Source organism: Histomonas meleagridis (genome assembly GCF_020186115.1).
Source record: "Histomonas meleagridis strain 2922-C6/04-10x chromosome Unknown contig_16, whole genome shotgun sequence".
Lineage (NCBI taxonomy): Eukaryota > Parabasalia > Tritrichomonadida > Dientamoebidae > Histomonas > Histomonas meleagridis.
In genome coordinates, this window is record NW_027150781.1 from 520,751 (window position 1) to 537,933 (window position 17,183).

The 17,183-nt window shown below is 31.1% G+C and overlaps 4 protein-coding genes across 4 annotated transcripts; 2 read left to right on the forward strand and 2 right to left on the reverse strand.

The window, feature by feature from the left end:
- Window positions 1-252: 252 nt before the first annotated feature.
- Window positions 253-1,285, forward strand: GO595_002009 (uncharacterized protein; the record flags this gene model as incomplete). The annotated part of the gene is made up of 2 exons (XM_067914872.1): window positions 253-1,189; window positions 1,272-1,285. The coding sequence occupies 2 exons, from the start codon at window positions 253-255 to the stop codon at window positions 1,283-1,285; spliced, it is 951 nt and encodes a 316-aa protein (XP_067777695.1).
- Window positions 1,286-7,863: 6,578 nt separating this feature from the next.
- GO595_002010 (alpha-tubulin suppressor-like RCC1 family protein) lies at window positions 7,864-8,901 on the reverse strand (the record flags this gene model as incomplete). The annotated part of the gene is made up of 1 exon (XM_067914873.1): window positions 7,864-8,901. The coding sequence occupies one exon, from the start codon at window positions 8,899-8,901 to the stop codon at window positions 7,864-7,866; it is 1,038 nt and encodes a 345-aa protein (XP_067777696.1).
- Window positions 8,902-10,237: 1,336 nt separating this feature from the next.
- On the forward strand, window positions 10,238-13,513 carry GO595_002011 (Formin-like 2 Domain containing protein; the record flags this gene model as incomplete). Its single annotated transcript, XM_067914874.1, has 1 exon — window positions 10,238-13,513. One exon carries the CDS (start codon window positions 10,238-10,240, stop codon window positions 13,511-13,513), a length of 3,276 nt encoding a protein of 1,091 aa, XP_067777697.1.
- A 649-nt stretch (window positions 13,514-14,162) lies between these two features.
- Window positions 14,163-15,698, reverse strand: GO595_002012 (Clan SC, family S28, unassigned serine peptidase; the record flags this gene model as incomplete). Its single annotated transcript, XM_067914875.1, has 1 exon — window positions 14,163-15,698. The coding sequence occupies one exon, from the start codon at window positions 15,696-15,698 to the stop codon at window positions 14,163-14,165; it is 1,536 nt and encodes a 511-aa protein (XP_067777698.1).
- Between the last annotated feature and the right edge of the window lie 1,485 nt (window positions 15,699-17,183).

The window sequence follows — 17,183 nt, forward strand, 5'->3', positions numbered from 1 at the left end:
TTTTTGCATGAAAGTCATTCAAAACAAAGGTAGATTTTTTTTATATATTTCATTTTTTATAGACTTCGTTTGATCAAACATATATTTTATTTCTAAAACATTTTTAAAAGTATTTATACGTAAAAAGATTTGGGAACAGTAGTTTTCTTTAAACGGTTTTTACTGATATCAATAAATTTTTTTGAATACTGACGATAGAATTGAGGCAGGAAGTAAAACACGCAAAATTTCCATCATCCATCCTGGCTTCGAATGAAATTCCCTATCACAATATTACCCAAACTAATGAACCCAGGAATGAGCAATGCGCAATACCCTCATTGCTTTGCCACGACTTATTTTCATGGACAACAATTAATTGCTTATGGATCTTCTAATAATGTCATTATAGCAACAAGGAGTTTATCCATCGTAACTTCACTTAAAGGGCATCCTGAAGGAACTATGGTTACTTCTATTGCTTGGGCGCCATATTCAGGTCGTTTATCATCTGGTTCTACAGACAATCGTATTTTTATTTGGGAACCAGTTTCTTCAGTAGGGTGGACTCTATCACAAGAAATCAAAATTAATAGTCCACCAGTTTGTCTTTCATGGAGTCATTGTGATCATAAATTTTGTGTTTGCTCAGATGTAGTTACAATATACCAACGTGAAGACATACCTGATCCAAGCACAGGTCTCTGTGCCATTCATCCGATATGGATAGATCCCATCAAAGCTACATTTTGTAGTCATTCACGAGATTCTCGCTTTATCTTAGTACTTCAAGCCAACACACGAACCATTGTCATCTATCATAAAATCCAGCAATCGAATAGTTATTGTCGCATCAACATCAGCCAACCGTCGCCGGTTAAGAACGTTAGATGGCGGACGACCGATAACATTCATGAGCGATGTTGTTTTTTTACGTTAGGCGATGATATGGCTGTTCGTATATGGACTGAGACCAGTGTTAATGAGAAGCTTATGTTTAATGTTGTTGCAGCTATTCCAGGGTGTTATGAAACTGTATTTACAGCATTTGTAACTAAGACTACACGAATGGTTACAAATAATCCAATGATTTTTCAACAGATTCATCGGCCTAAATCAGATACATATGCATATGGACATGGACATTTCCCATTAAGAGATCGAGATGATCGAGAAGCGAAATTATTAGATCAAAGTGAATTAGAACAAAGTCGATTTTGGTTAATCACATGTGATAAATCAAAGAAAGTCATTCTCTGGGAAATCAAAGGAATTTGTGCACAAATTAGAAGAACACCAGAATTAATACAATTGTTATGTTTTAAATTAGATGTAGATTTTACTGAATTAGATCAATTATTAGTTACATGTCGATTAGAAAGTGAATTTTCACATTTTCAAGATCAACATTTCTTAGGTCGTCCTAGTTATTTATCATTAGTCTTACAAAACAGAGCAACAAAAATGATAACGTCAGTTAATTTACAAATATCTAAGAAATTACGAGTTACACAAATCTCAAATTTACATGGACATGATTCTAAAATTACATTAATTCGTGTACATGAGAATTTACCATTAATGATCTCTATCGATAATGAAGGGAATGGATTCATATGGAAATTTAATGATACTGATGTATATGATCCATCAATATTAGTTAAGTTTATATATAAATTAAAGAACAAGTTAATAACTGCTGATTGGTTAACACCATCATCACAATTATTAGGGTTTAATGGAGAAAATATTATAATCATTGATATTAACTCACAAGAATCAAAAGAATTTCCTATGAATTGGAAAGATTATAGAAAAGATTTCTTAGATTTTCGAGTTGTTTGTGAATTAGAAGAAGGAATTATATTTTATATTTTATTTAAGAATGATATATTTATTATGTGGTATCATCGGAATAATATAATAGAATTAAAACATATTCATTCTAATGAATTATTTGTAGATATTACACCAGTATATGTAACAAAATTATTACCTTATTCAGGATCTTCAATATGTATTATTTCAACTAAACATCAAATATTTTGTATTGTATTAAACTCATCATTTATAGATCAAAAGAATAAAGAAGAATTATTAACATATGAAAAGATATTAGATTTAGAAAATGAAGAAATTAAAGGTATCTCTATAGCACATCCAGGGTTTTTATTTGTAGCAGCAACTAAAAATATATATATTACTTGGAGAAAAGATTGTTCACAACATAAATTCGAAATATTACATTCAATTCCTATAAATTATGAACCATTAAAAATAGCTTGTATACCAACAGGAATGTTTTCTGTTACTAGTAAAGATAAAATCGAATTTTATTATCCAATTAGAGATAATTATTCATATTTAAAGTCAAATTGTTTATGGAAATTAGTTAGTTCTTATAATGTTCCTAATGCAGGTGTAATCGAATGGACACTTGATGGTATATTAGTATATTCTTCTAATAATCAAATTCATGCATTTACTAAGTTCATGGATACATATTTCTTAAATGTACCACAAAAATTACCAACTTTTCATTATACTTTATCAAGTTTATGTAAAACAATTAGTGATTTTCATCCAATGAATTTAATACCTATTTTAATATCAGGAAGATTTAGTTTATTAATACGAATGTTTAAGTTTTTAATAGAAAACTTTGATAATTCGAAGTTGAAATGGTTTTGTACTAATTATATCTTAAAAATTCAAGAAGAAATTGATGATGATCCTTTATTAACAGATGAAAGTATTGATGAAATTATTGGGAAATTAAAAGAAACATTAGAAAAGAATAATGGATTTACTGAATTTACCAAAGAAGAAAATGAAGTTTTCATGAACATATTAAATAAATTTAAAACAATATATAAATTACCAAAAGATTTATTAGATAATTATGGAATATATTATTTACGAGCTTTAACATTTTCTATTGAACATGTTATACCATTTGATTTAATTTTATTAGCATATAAATCTAAAGAACAAGATAAATTAATTAAATTCATTAATTTTTCTAATTGGACATCGATATGTAATTCAGGAGTATTATTATGGATGAAAGATTTAAACACATTAATTAACTTAATTATCCCTTATGCTACATCAGAGTTTGAAACACGTCGTTTCATGTCAATATTATTATTAACAGTTACAAAACGATTTCGAGTATTACATTCATTGTTTCATAAAGCTGGTGATGATACACGAGCAGAATTCTTTGTACGAGATTTTTCTACTCCACGAAATAAAAGAGTTGCTGAGAAAAATGCATATAGTGCATTAAGTAAGCAAGATTATCATATTGCGGCTTCAATGTTTTGTTTAGCTAATCGTTATGATTTAGCTATAAATGTATTATATCAAAATGTACATGATATATCATTAATATTTTTTGTATTACGGAATTTAAATAATAATGAAAATAAATTAATGGAAAAAGCTATTAATGAATTATTTATACCTCAATCAATAACATTAAATGATTATTCAGCAAAATTATTTTTCGAAATTTTTAAAGATCCAATTAATATTAACTTTGATAATTATAATGAACGTTGTATGCAAATTAAACCATTAAATTATAATATATCATCAAATTATTTCTGTGATATGCGATTTTGTACGACTGAAATCTTAAATTTACCATTAAATATTAAAACAAATTTATCTTTATCATTCTTTATTTCAGGTACAATTTTTTTAGCTGTAATTTATCTGAAGTATTTTGATACGTTTATCCTAAAAGTGACGCGGGAACAATCAATTGAACAATTACATATTAATTTAGATAAACATATTTCTATTCCACAAATTAATTATCAACAAGAACAATCAATTCGAACTATACCAATTAAGAATTATTCACATAAACAAATCCCTTCAATTGTATATGAATCAGATGATAGTAATGAAGAAGATGAATATGATACAATATTAATGGAGAATAATGAAGAAGAGAAAACTGATAAAGAAAAAGATTTCGAACCTTTTTCATTTGGATTTACTGGTGATTATGTTGAAGATATTGATTCAAGTGATTTTTATTCATCGACAGAAGATGATAGTACACAATCAATACCATCTGTTTCATTATTACATCCTTCGCCTTCTATCATTGACGAATGTTCTTTCATTCCTAATTCATCAAATCGTATCATTGGTAAATCATATCATTTAGAGACTAATGATTCGAGTACATTTAACATTGATAATAATGAAGAAGAAGAAGAAATTTTAATTAGTAATAATAACAATAATAATAATGATAATTATGAAAATAATGTAATTAATTGGTTTATGATTTTGATTGTGTTTAACATTGGAAGATTACGATTAGAAGGATTTATCGAAACGCAAAATGATTTTTCAAAGATTAATCAAAGTATAACTTCTTTATCAAATGAAATTAAAGAAGCAGGTAATCACTTATATTCAATGATTGGACAATTAAATGATTATTTATTACGTACATGTAAAAGAAGATGTTTTGTATTCCGAAGACTTTTGTTGTTGTCGAATAAAGAAGAACAATTAAATTACTTCGAAGAGTTATGTCGAAATATTTCATATTTACCGGAACAAATGATATCGATGAAATTCACTGCACAACAAATAGCTCAAATATCTCAAACGATATGTGTTTTAATTACTTGTATTAATCAGAAGGTTTTACCATTTGATAAATATCCAAGTTTTGCATTTATTATATGTTCAATTGTTACTGGTTCATTCATTGTAGCGTTATTTAATCATGACGTCGATTTAATGCAAACTATTATAACTTTAGATTTAAATAAATTAATTAAAAATAGAATTATCGATGACGTAATTATAAACCATTTAAATGTGAACTTAATTACGCCAACAAACGCTCCTTATGAAAGTGAACATATTCATTTTGAACAATATTTCTTTTCATTTTTATCGTTGAACACTATTGAAACTTTTCACTTGAAGTCCGTTAAAAAACCGAAATCGTTAGGTCAATTTGTATCGAGTTTGATCGACTTCTTATTAGTAGATAATATCTTAAGAAATGTAAAAGAATTAATCCAAAATGAAGGCGAAAATCAAAATAAAGGATTAGTACAAAATTTATTAATATCATTATATTGGTTACATGATGTATATCAACAACTTTTTACATACTCTACATTGAATTTTCCAATTTTCTTACAAATTAATTCACTTTTTGAAATAGTTTCAGAGGACTCAAAATTGAATAATTTATATCTTACGTTGATCAAATCGTATGATCGTACTAAATTGATACCAATGTTTTGTAAGAATTTATTAAAACGATTTTCATTTAATTTATTACATAATAAACTTACAACTATATCTACTAAAGTACATATGAAACGACCTGAAATTATAGCATCATATAAAACAGCAATTTTATCATTATGTATTAATAAAGATTGTAATACATTAATAGCAGCTACAACATTAGGACTAAAGAAGTTATCTAACCCAATCACATTAAATAAAGAAGAAGAAGAAGAAAATGAAAATGAAAGTATATTACCAGAGTTAGAAATCGGTAATGAAGTTATTCAAGAAGATGAAATTAATGAACAACAACAAACACAACAAGATGAAACGGAAGAAGAAATTAATGCATTTAATGCAAACGTTTCATTAAATTATTTCGACAAACATAATTTACCTTCATATGTAATCTCTCATCCAATTAAAAACTATGCATTAGTGAGTGAATTAAATGGCGGAATATATTTGACATCATTCGATGACATCAAGAAATGTATAATATATAATACGCCGGATAAAAACATTCGATGTAATGGAATTTCATTCTCTTACGACGGATATTTATTCGGTGCTTTATATGGATCAAAAGTTAACTTGTATAATCAAGATAACTTAAACCCTTATAATGTAATCGATACTTATTCAAGTAAAGTGACTGGAATATGTTTCGGGACTTCAACTGCTCAATTTTATACACAACAAATAGAATCACGTGACTGTAAAGCTAATATTTGTTTATGGGATTCGTTAATGCCAAATGACTTGGCAATGGTATCGTCAATTAGGATACCCCAAAGTTACGGTTCACCCCAAAAATTCTATTACTCGCCAAACTTGTCTCAAATTTTCGTGGGAACGTCAGGGGGGTTCGTCGTAACGATAGACACAAGACAGTTCCAAATAATTTCACAGTGGAAGACGTTTAATAATAAGAAACGTGAAGTGACCGCTTTGGCATTCAATGAGAATTTAAGACAATTAGCAACGGGTACGACAAATGGTGTGGTAAAATTATGGGACGTGGAAACTTCACAAGAACTCGCGAGTACTGCAAGAAAGAAACAAAAAAGAATGAAGTCGAGAAAACCAACAATTACTTCAATTGTATTTAATAATGATATTTTATATGTTTCAAATCTTAACGGAGTTGTACAAAGAATTCAAATATCATCATAAGTTATGTTCATTTAAAAATAAAATTTATTATTATTTAATTATTTTTTAATTATTTTCATTTAATATATATTAATGATTTTCCATTCTGTATTTTGAGAGATATATAACACGATGAAGAAATTAAGAATGCTGAAATAGAATTGTTGAACTTTCTTTCTGCTAGTTGTATGTATTTATTATGATGTTCGAATTATTTAATGACAAATATTTAAAACATTTAATTGATCCAAAAAATGTACAATAATCAATTAATGAAACATTTTTAGTATTAACAAATGAACATCTTTCATAAAGTGATGGCTTCATTATTTGATTAAAGTCAAATTCATTATGTGATGATATTTCTTGAAGATTTTCTAAATCATCATTTCGAAGTACTTTAGCAATTTCTAATGGATTAACTCCTTCTTTTATATATTGCAACTTAAGTTTCCAATTATCTTTTGATAATTCATCAAGTGCTGAGATGAATTCTTCAAGGAATTGTGGTATTGGAAATTTGTTCCTTAATTTGTTTATTTCTTCTTTTGTTTTATATTAAGAAAAATATAATGTGCTCATGTTCTTTACTGATGATGGTTCAAGTATTTCTTCTTCGATCATCTTTTCAAGAAGGAAATATGATTTTTGCTTTTCTATTTTCAGTAAATATTCACAAAAGTCTTTTGAACAAGATTAGATTCAGTTTCACTTTTGTTTTTATCTTTTTCATCTACCTATCCTTCACCCAGGTAGTTCCAACTCAACAATTTTCAAAGGATTTCTTCATAAAAATAATATGGTAATCTGATTTATTCCCACATAATTGGATATAAATCGTTTGCAATTAATGGAATCGGTCAGCATATGATCCACACCCTAGAATTGATACAAGAAGTAGCACAAGTAAAAATAACACTCAGATTGATAGAGAAAACAGGTAATAACAGAAAATTTGTAAGAATTTGTGATTTGACGTATGGTGTTTGCAGACCAATTAAATGGATTAATGATAGAAAATAACAGTAAAAAATAAAATGAGGATATCTTAATTCTCTGAATATAAAATTTAGTAACATGCACGAAAAAAATATATCGATTAATAAATGTAATATACTTTTAATTTTATGTGTAAAATATCGAAGCTTTTGTTGCATGTTTTCTACTTCATTAATAAATGGATTCTTTTGATTCTTGTACATTTCCTGCACCTCGGTGTCCTTGATAAGGTCCTTTTACTTAAGCCAATCTGGTGTTCTTACTGTTCCGAAGAGGCAAGAGTTCCTACCTATTTCCGAAGATCAATCAGTATGACACTGATTGTTCCATCAAAACTATGTGGCACCATTACCCACACACATTATAATAATTCGTTGTGTATCTAATGTTACACAGCATTACAATGCATACTTTAAATTAAATGAATTAATAATAACGAAATACATTTTACTAAAATTTTAAGTCAAATTCTGGTGCATTGAATGCAAAATCAATTAGTGCTGTTGTAACATTAGATTGTGGTAACGGTTGACTTTTCATCGGCTCAGGGAGCATCACAGAATACTCGCTCAAGCTGCACAAGCTGAATAATGTGTTATCTTCGCCTGCACATGCATCAACAATTTTCATATCCTTTGGAATGACAACTTTTCGTGGAATTGGCGAATTAGAGTATGAACCTGTGCCAAGTTGCCCAGACGTGCCGCAGCCCCACGTCCAGCACTCCCCTTGATATGTTATGATGCCAAAATGTGCACCACCTGCAAATATGCGAATTGGAAGACCTGCAAATCCGGTAATTTGAAGGAGTCTATTACGCCGAATTTCATAGGCTCGTCCATCACTTGCAATAACAGCTGCCATTTTCCGAGTAGATGCAACTGAAATTATATCTGTAAATTTATTGATTGGATCAGTTGAGTTATCTTGGTATACATAAAGAGTGCCATCTTGAGTAAGTATGGAACAACCATTTTCAAGGTAGTTAGTAGCATATAAAATAGATTCTGGCTGAGGAATTGATAGTTGTGTAACTTTTTCTCCATCAAAATATAATATTTTATTATCGTTAGTGATGCCAATAACGATTTGAAATTTGGCATAGAGTTTTTTAATGTTGGAAAAGGAATCAGGTAAATTTATTTTGCCGTATTTCTCAATTGTACCATCTTCCTTTAATAGCAAAGTAAACGTATCTCCAGCAACAACATTTTCTGGGTTATTTGTAATTTTCAATTGAGGTGTATATAGATTTTGAACTGTTTCAGTTGAACATCCTGGAATTTGCCCCTCAGAGTTGCACCCGCAGAAAGAAAGATGATTAGGTTTAGCTTGTGAGTAGAATATAGTATGCCAACTTCCAGCAATTACTTTTATGCAATTATTTGGAGTTGCTAATTCTATTGGATATGTAACATTTTGAGCTTGCCCAATTTGGGTAAATTCGCTAGATCCACATGCATAAAAAATATTTGGCTGTGAGTGCATTTTATAAAAACTTGTGGTTTAGAAATAAACGGTTTCTCTTTTCCCATAATGAAAAAAATTCAAATAAATCATTTATTGCATTTTTATTTCGATTAAATCACGAATAATTAACTTTAAAGAACTATGATATTTTATTTACACACAAATTAAAGAAATCTGATCACCCAATTGAATGCATCTTGATACCCATATTTTTCCTTAAGAGAACACATGAAAAGACGTATTGGCCTAGTCCCAGGTTGAATCGTTGTTGTGTTGATGGGTGTAATGATTTTGGATATTCCAAGTGATTTTATAATTTCAAGTTCTGAAACAGATTCTGGTTTATCAATTTTATTTCCAAGAACAAGAACTGGAACTTCCCTAGCCGCATCGTCTAGGATTCTATTCAACTCTTTTTTTGCATCTTTAAATGTAGAAGGATCTGATGCATCTACAAGAAACACAATTAAATTCTTTCCAAGAAAATGTTGACTCACATTTGTAAATGGAATCCAAAGGTCTCCTATGTTGTAAGCAGTAAAATTTATGTTTTTAATGGTGAATTCATAATTATAAGTGTAAATGAAATCAAATGTACATGTAAGAGATTGTAGGAGGCTTGTTTTTCCAGAGCCTTCGAGGCCACATACTAGTACCTTTGCTGTTTTATTTCTTAATCCAATCCACTCAAGGATTCCTTTGAAGCATCCCAAAACCCAATTCATCGTAAAATATTGAATAGTTTATTAAAAACGGTGCGATTTAACATTTTTTACAAGCATAATTTTAGGTAAATAAGGTCTTACAGACATTGATTTATATAATTCTTTCTTTACTTTATCATGTTGTTTCGTTGGAGTGGATATTCAGTCCACTTCTTTTTTAAAATTTTTCCTTATTATATCATTTGTTTTACTTTACTTAAAAAAAAAGCAAAAATCAAATAGGTTTATTTGATCTTGACATATTATATATTATGTACATTGGAAAAAAATCATTTCTTTTATTTTTAGTTTAATCTGATGTTCAACATCTAAAATAAAAAAACAAGCGTTAAGTATAAATTGTATAAAATATCAACTAGTTTTTATAAAATCATTCTTTCGTTTGAAGAAATAATTTCAAAAAACTGTTTATAAAATTATTGAATGCGTCATTCTTTAACCTTTTAAAGGTTTTGCCCCATAACCCTTTTTTGAAAAATTATTCAATTAGATGTGATCGCTTTTTATCCCGCCATTGTTTTCAATTGCTACCAGATTTGAGGATTGTGCGCAAAAACCGCTTTTTTTCAGTGCTGAAAATTTAATTTTCAATATAACCGCTATTCCGAGGAAAAGTCCGTTTTGTTCAAATGTCAAACACAAAGATGTCATCACCAGGGGATTCTGATGCACTTCTTGCAAAATTACCACCTTTTGTGACATCTTCTCTGCCAACAAGTAAGCCGTCTGATGAAAAGGTTGAAGAAATGATTAAAGATCTTTTGGACGACCTTGATCTCAATGAGCAAAAGCGAGCACCACTCGAACAGAAGGACGTGGATCAAAAATGGCAATTCATTGTACTCCAACATATGAGAGATAGTCAAACACCAGATCCAAAAGCTCTCCTCAATTTATTAAGACACAAAATCACGCCCAAACTTTTAGAATCTCTTTCTGTCAATCTTTCTACATCAAGAATCACATGGAGCCAAAAGTTTTTTGAAGCAGGAGGTCATTTATACCTTCTTCAATTACTTTCACAAGTATCATCAAGAATTTCACAATACGAAGAACTCACGAAGACAGGTGGACAAATTCTTTTAAATCTTCTTGTATGTGTTCGTGACATATGTAATTCAGGAAGTGGTGCAAGATTAGTTACTGCTTATCCAGATGCCCTTCCAATGATCATAAACTCATTTTTCCCTCCAATTCCACGAACCATTGATATGGTTTTAGAAATTTCGTTAGCATATCTTTTCACCCCACAAACATATAAGAATTATAGTGTTGCTAGAATCATCCGTATTATTCTTGAATCATTTATGAACCTTAAGCGTGAGCATAAAGGATGGAAGAACCTCACAGCTGCAGTTTTAGGAAATCCAACGGCCAACTTTCTATCGTCTCTATCGTCATTTTTAAACGGTTTCTATATGAAACTTTCCGATTATCCCTCATTTAAATTTGATTGGATTCAACAAATTGAAAAAGCAGGTCTTATAGGTGCACTTAAGAAAGTAAACAATAATGTTGGTATTCGTTCATTAATACCTACACTTGAAGAAGATATTCAATTTATCAAGCAACTTTTTGTTAACAAATATATTAACCCATATAATCATAAGACTATTTATGAATTAACGATGCGAGCATGTGAACCATCATATTTATATAACAACTTTATGCTTGGATTATTTGATTTATCACTTAAATATCCCGAAGTCTTTAAACAAACAATGATTTATTATTATAATTCATTAAACATTTTACGTATATATACAGCATCAAATCAACTTGATAAATGTCCACATGCATTTCAAGCTGCACGTAATTTGAAGAGGCCAATTAAATTAAGTTTAGCACCTGATAATTACATTACAACAGACTTAAGTAAGATGATGTTTGCAGTGGATGCAGACTTAGCAACACAGAAAGTTGGGCAAATCATTGGATCTGCTGCTGGTGCTTCACATATGGATGATAATCAACAAGAAGATGATAAAAATGCACAAGGTGCTGCGCCTTCACAAATGCAAGAAATAATTGATGACTACGAAGCTAAAATGAAGCAATTAACAATGCAAATCGATAACCTTAAAATTAGTTGCCAACTTGCTTTAGAAGGTAAAGAGAAAGAAGCACAAAAGAATGAGGAACTTATGAAACAACTTCAACAAGCTAAAGCTAATCCAGTTACTGTTACAGTTACTAAAGAAGTTGCTGCTCCTTCTTCATCAAGCGAAGGTGGTAATGACAGCGAAATGGTGAAGAAGTTATCTGATTACGTCGAAGCCCGTGATAAGGAAATCGATCAATTAAAGAAAGAAATAGCTGAATTAAAGGCTAACGCTGGTAGTGGCGGCGGCGAATCTGAACCACCCCCACCGCCCCCACCGCCCCCACCGCCCCCTCCACCACCAGGCGGTGATGCGCCCCCTCCTCCACCCCCACCACCGCCTCCTCCACCACCCCCAGGTGCTCCCGGGGCACCCCCACCCCCGCCCCCAGGTGCACCCCCACCACCGGGTGCCCCACCCGCAGGGCCACCCCCTAAGCCAAATCCAAAACCTCCCAAACCGCTTCGAAATCTTTATTGGGACAAAATCCCAGATATCTCAGTCAAAGACACAGTATGGGAAGACATTGATGACAGCCAAATCAAGATTGATACCGACAAGATTATTGAATTATTTGCATCAGCGCCACCTAAGCAACCCGCCAAGAAACAAGCAGCCGAATCAGCAGCATCACCACCACGTCCTAAGACTGTTGATTTATTAGAGCCAAATCGTTCCAAGAACATAGCAATTATGGTATCACGATTCCGTCGACCTAATTCACAAGTTGCAGATGAGATTCGACGTTTAGATGATGCACTTACCGAAGATGAAATCCAATCCTTACGCTCCAATGCTCCTACAGCCGAAGAAATCCAAACAGTTCAATCATATGATGGCGATCCATCCTTATTAGGCAAGTCTGAGCAATTTATCTTAGCCATTAGTAACATCAAGATGCTTCAACTTCATTTAGACTTCTTATACTTACGTAAGACATTTGAGAGTCAAATGAAAGATGTCGAACTCCCAATCAAGTACATATTAGACTCATTAAAGGCGATTGACAAATCGAAGCGCTTACATGACTTGTTAGCCTTATTGTTACGTATTGGCAACATCTGTAATGGCGGCACTATGCGTGGCGGTGCGTATGGGTATAAGTTCAGTTTCATTGATAAAGTCCGTGAAACACGTACACAAGTTCCCGGGTATTTATTGACGAATTACATTGCTGACGTATTCCCAGTCGATCAATTGTATTCCGAATTAGAGGTACTCAAGAAAGGACTTACAGTCGATTTGGATACTACACGAAAATCATTTAAACAAATCGAGATGACATTCAACAAGTTAAACAACGCGATGCCACAAGCAGAGAAGTTAATTATGGAGAATTATAACTTATTCCCACAGTTTAATAAGTTCAAACAAGATAATGAAAAGAGAATTCAAGCACAAAACCCATTGTTCGATAAAATCGATAAGAAATATAAATCGTTGGTGAAGGAATACGGTGAAGATCCTGAGCAAATGCAAATCGCAGACTTCTTTAATGTGTTCCTGAAATTGGCTGAATCTTTGATGAACGCAAAGAAAGAAAATGAAAAGAAGAAACAAGACGAAGAAAGAGCCGCGAAAAAGGCAACCTCTCCAATGCATGGGCCTGGTCAACATGGGCCTTCAATTAGCGCTGCTGACCCAAGACGTGGTGTGTTGGATGAACTAATGCAAACTTTACAAAATGGACCTGCACAATTAAGAAAAGTGAGTAGACCACCCCCAGGGGCACCCCGACAGCCACAGAATCCTCAAGCAAATGACTTAGCAGCAGCTTTTGCAAAGGTGAAAAGATCTGGTTAAATAATAAAAAGTAATATTCAGTGATTTATGTTTCTTTTGTGCTAAAACGTTTTAGCAAATTTTTAAAAAAATGTAATTGTGTCAAAATATAAACTTTGAAGAGATCTCAAGTGATCAATGGTACACTTTATTTCCTTTGAAAGATAAATGACTTGAAATGAGAGAATCATTCTCTATGTACCCACCAAAAATAAATAAATAAAAAAAACGAAGAATAAAGTATGTATACAGACACCTTATAATAACCCACGCCTACACTGTAGTATTATTTATAGAGAACATATTTAGTAATATATATTTAATAAATTTTTTTTCGATTTAATTTTGTAATTTTCGCAATATTCCTATTTTTCACTCACTTCACTAAGGAGAACGTTTACACAAAAAATATTTTTTTGCATATTTTAATTTATTAATTCAGATTTTTAGGACTGAATATATGTTAAAATTTCTATTTGCTAACAAATTATATAAAAATTTATGGTTTATCTGTTGTCGATCTACAGGTTTTTCACGGCAGTTTATATAAAGGATTTCTGTCCACTTCAGTTTATCTCAAAATATTAATACAACAATTTTCACAGATTAAGACAAATGTTTCGAATAAAATACTTTTAATATAAAAATGCTCATAAACAAAATCATCTGATCAGAATGCCGATGGCCTTGTGTCTATTTTTGAGTCATTGAACAGCTTCTTCCACGCCAGCAATGCAAACGACAAAAGGATTATTGTCGGGAAAAGGGTCGCCACAGATGAAATCATTTTGAACATCCTCGACGAAATAGTCTTTGTCTGACAGAGTTCTCCGGTCCAACTATCAAAGCATTTACATTTATTCATTACAATAGTTCCATGTTGAGAACATTTTTCATTTCGTATTGAATCTGCCCAATTCTCAATAATACTAATGATACCACTTCTGAAGGTCGATATTTCTTGTGTTTCATTCCCTATGAGTGTGTATAGCTCGTCATTATATAATTCTTCTGATGTCGATTTAATTATGAAATCATTCTCTATATTGTCGACAAAATGAAACCGCTCTGATTCAATGTCAATAGTGCTCTGTGATAATATAGTTGATGATGCACCTTTTTCCAAATTTCCATTTAATATATTAAATGAATTAATATTTGGAGCAACTTTATCGATTTGAAATGCTGTGCTACATAAATTATTATAATATGTCTCATTTAATGAGCGAGATCTGAGATAATATTGTGAATTATAAACATTAAAACTTCCAATTTGATTGCACTTAATGTAAAGTAGTGAACGCATATCTTTCACATCACATGTCGCAGATGCGGCGGTTTGCGGATCAAAAGAGTTAACGTTCATGCCATATTGGTTTAAGGTTTTCTTGAACATATAAATCAATGATTCTTCATTTGGTTCGAACTTTTGGCCGATGCAATACTCGGTAAGGAGATGTGTACTTCTATTAGTTTCAGTACGTGCCATTAAACCAAACAATTCAGCCACCTCATACAAAAATGAATTAGAATTGGCACTCTCGGCAAACCCAAACGAACGCTTAACACGGATCTGTGATTGAGAGTCGCCGTAAGTGAAAATCGCTTCAAATCTTTTCATTAATGAAACAGTGGCATCGTAACAATTTTGTGATTGGCTTGTGAGCTTGCTGATAATGTTTTTATCTATTTGATCATTGTATGAAATCAGTGAAAGTGGTGCAGATGATGCCCATACTGCATCAACATAATTTGGATAATGAAGGCGAAACCATGTGGCAATGCTACCACCATAGCCTTTACCTACTATGATGACTTTTTTGACTTCGTAAAGATTTTTGAGATACTTTATAATATTTGCAAGATCAGCAAGGTTTTGCTCAATGGTGTTGTACCTAAGGTTCTCTGTTGTAAGGGATTCATATGGATAAGATTTGCCAAAATAACGTGATTCTATTGCAATTAATGTTGCAGATGTTTTATTGGCTATTTCATCAAGAGATGATGGAAATGGCCTCCCAATGTCAATTGATTCAAATCCTGTAAGATAAATAATTAATGTTTGATATTTGACTTTTGCATGTCGAGTTTCAATTATAACTCTTTGATCAAACTTCAGATTTGATTCTGTATTAAAATGATCTATTAGTTGTTCAAATGTGCTTTCTGTAAATGCATTTATAAAGTAAAATAAGCACAAAAACATTATAAACGATATTGAATACCATCGGTTGAAGAAATTGAGAAACTTTGTCAAAATATAAAACGAGCAAACATTCAATATATTAACGGTCGCTAAGTATCGTGTTGGTATATACGAATCATCATGGGAGTTGGTGAATGGGAGTCTGAAAATGCATGGCATGACGTGATCATTTTTCAAAAGCGATTAGAAAAACGGAAGGCCCAGGAGAATATTATCTCTCATAGAAATAGTTATGATATTTTTGTATTCGATATTAAAAATATTATATAATTAATTATTGTTTTCTCTAAGTGAATAAATAATATTATTCATTAAGATTTGAACAACTGAAAGGAAAGTGGATGTCTAATTTGCTCATTAAACAAATTTAGAGTTTTATCATAAATTTCACGAAATAAAAATAATATTTCTGCACGCACACTAACATAAAAGGTCATCCAAAATATGGAACATCAATTTTTATTATGTTTTTGAAAAGCAAAAAAGTCACTTTTACATAAAACAACTTTTTGTGATTACGATAGAAACCGTTCCGATAGGTTTTTAGTAGTCACTTTTTTAAAATGCCTTACCATTTTCTTTCATACGTGTTTGCTATATTTTTTGAATTTTGGGCGGCAATAAAAGTTTTTAATTTTTCACTCACAAGTCAAGACTACCTGAGTCTGTCCTCGTGGCCACAATTTTGTGATCAAAGAGCACATAGAAATGTGATGTGACATAGGGCTGTAGCCGGAGAACGTTAAATAGGAAATGACGCAGTGGAGATTGGACACCATCAGCATCGGCATTGGTATGAAATTTTTCAATAATAGCATTAAAGTATATATATCTTGTTTCAATCTTATTGTCCGGAACATATTCTATTAATTTATATTGACCAGGATTATCTGTTAAGATTATTATCCATGGAACCATAGATCCTTTACGAAACAAAGCTTCAGCATTACTTAAGTCAAGATCTGGACGAAACCAATCAACAAACTTGAAGTTAAAAATCAAATCTTTTGCAAAAGTTATTACACTTTTCTCAAATCCAAAGAAGGAACAAAACATATAAAACTCTTCATACCTTAGTGTGTCATTCTTACTGAAGATGGACAATAATTTACGGAGATTCCTTTCAATATCATCAGTTAAAAAATCAGCAAAACCTGATAAATAATTTATGACTTGTTGAACAGGTGCAACCCCTACATGTGGAGCAAACCTATTCCAATTTTTTAAGACTTTCTTACTAAATTTTAATATTGATTCATCATCCAAAAATTGTCTTTTATTGTATAAAAGAATGCTATTCATGCTTAAAGGATCCTTGTCTGTCAAATTATTAAGGTCTTGAAAAATATTTTTTTCGTTTTCAATTTTTTTTTGAAATTGTCGAATATCATTTAATGTTATTGATGGAGAAAAATAATTTATTTTGTTGGTTCGATACGTCCATCTTTCTAAGTTTTTCAAGTTTGGGGTTTTCTTAATCTAATC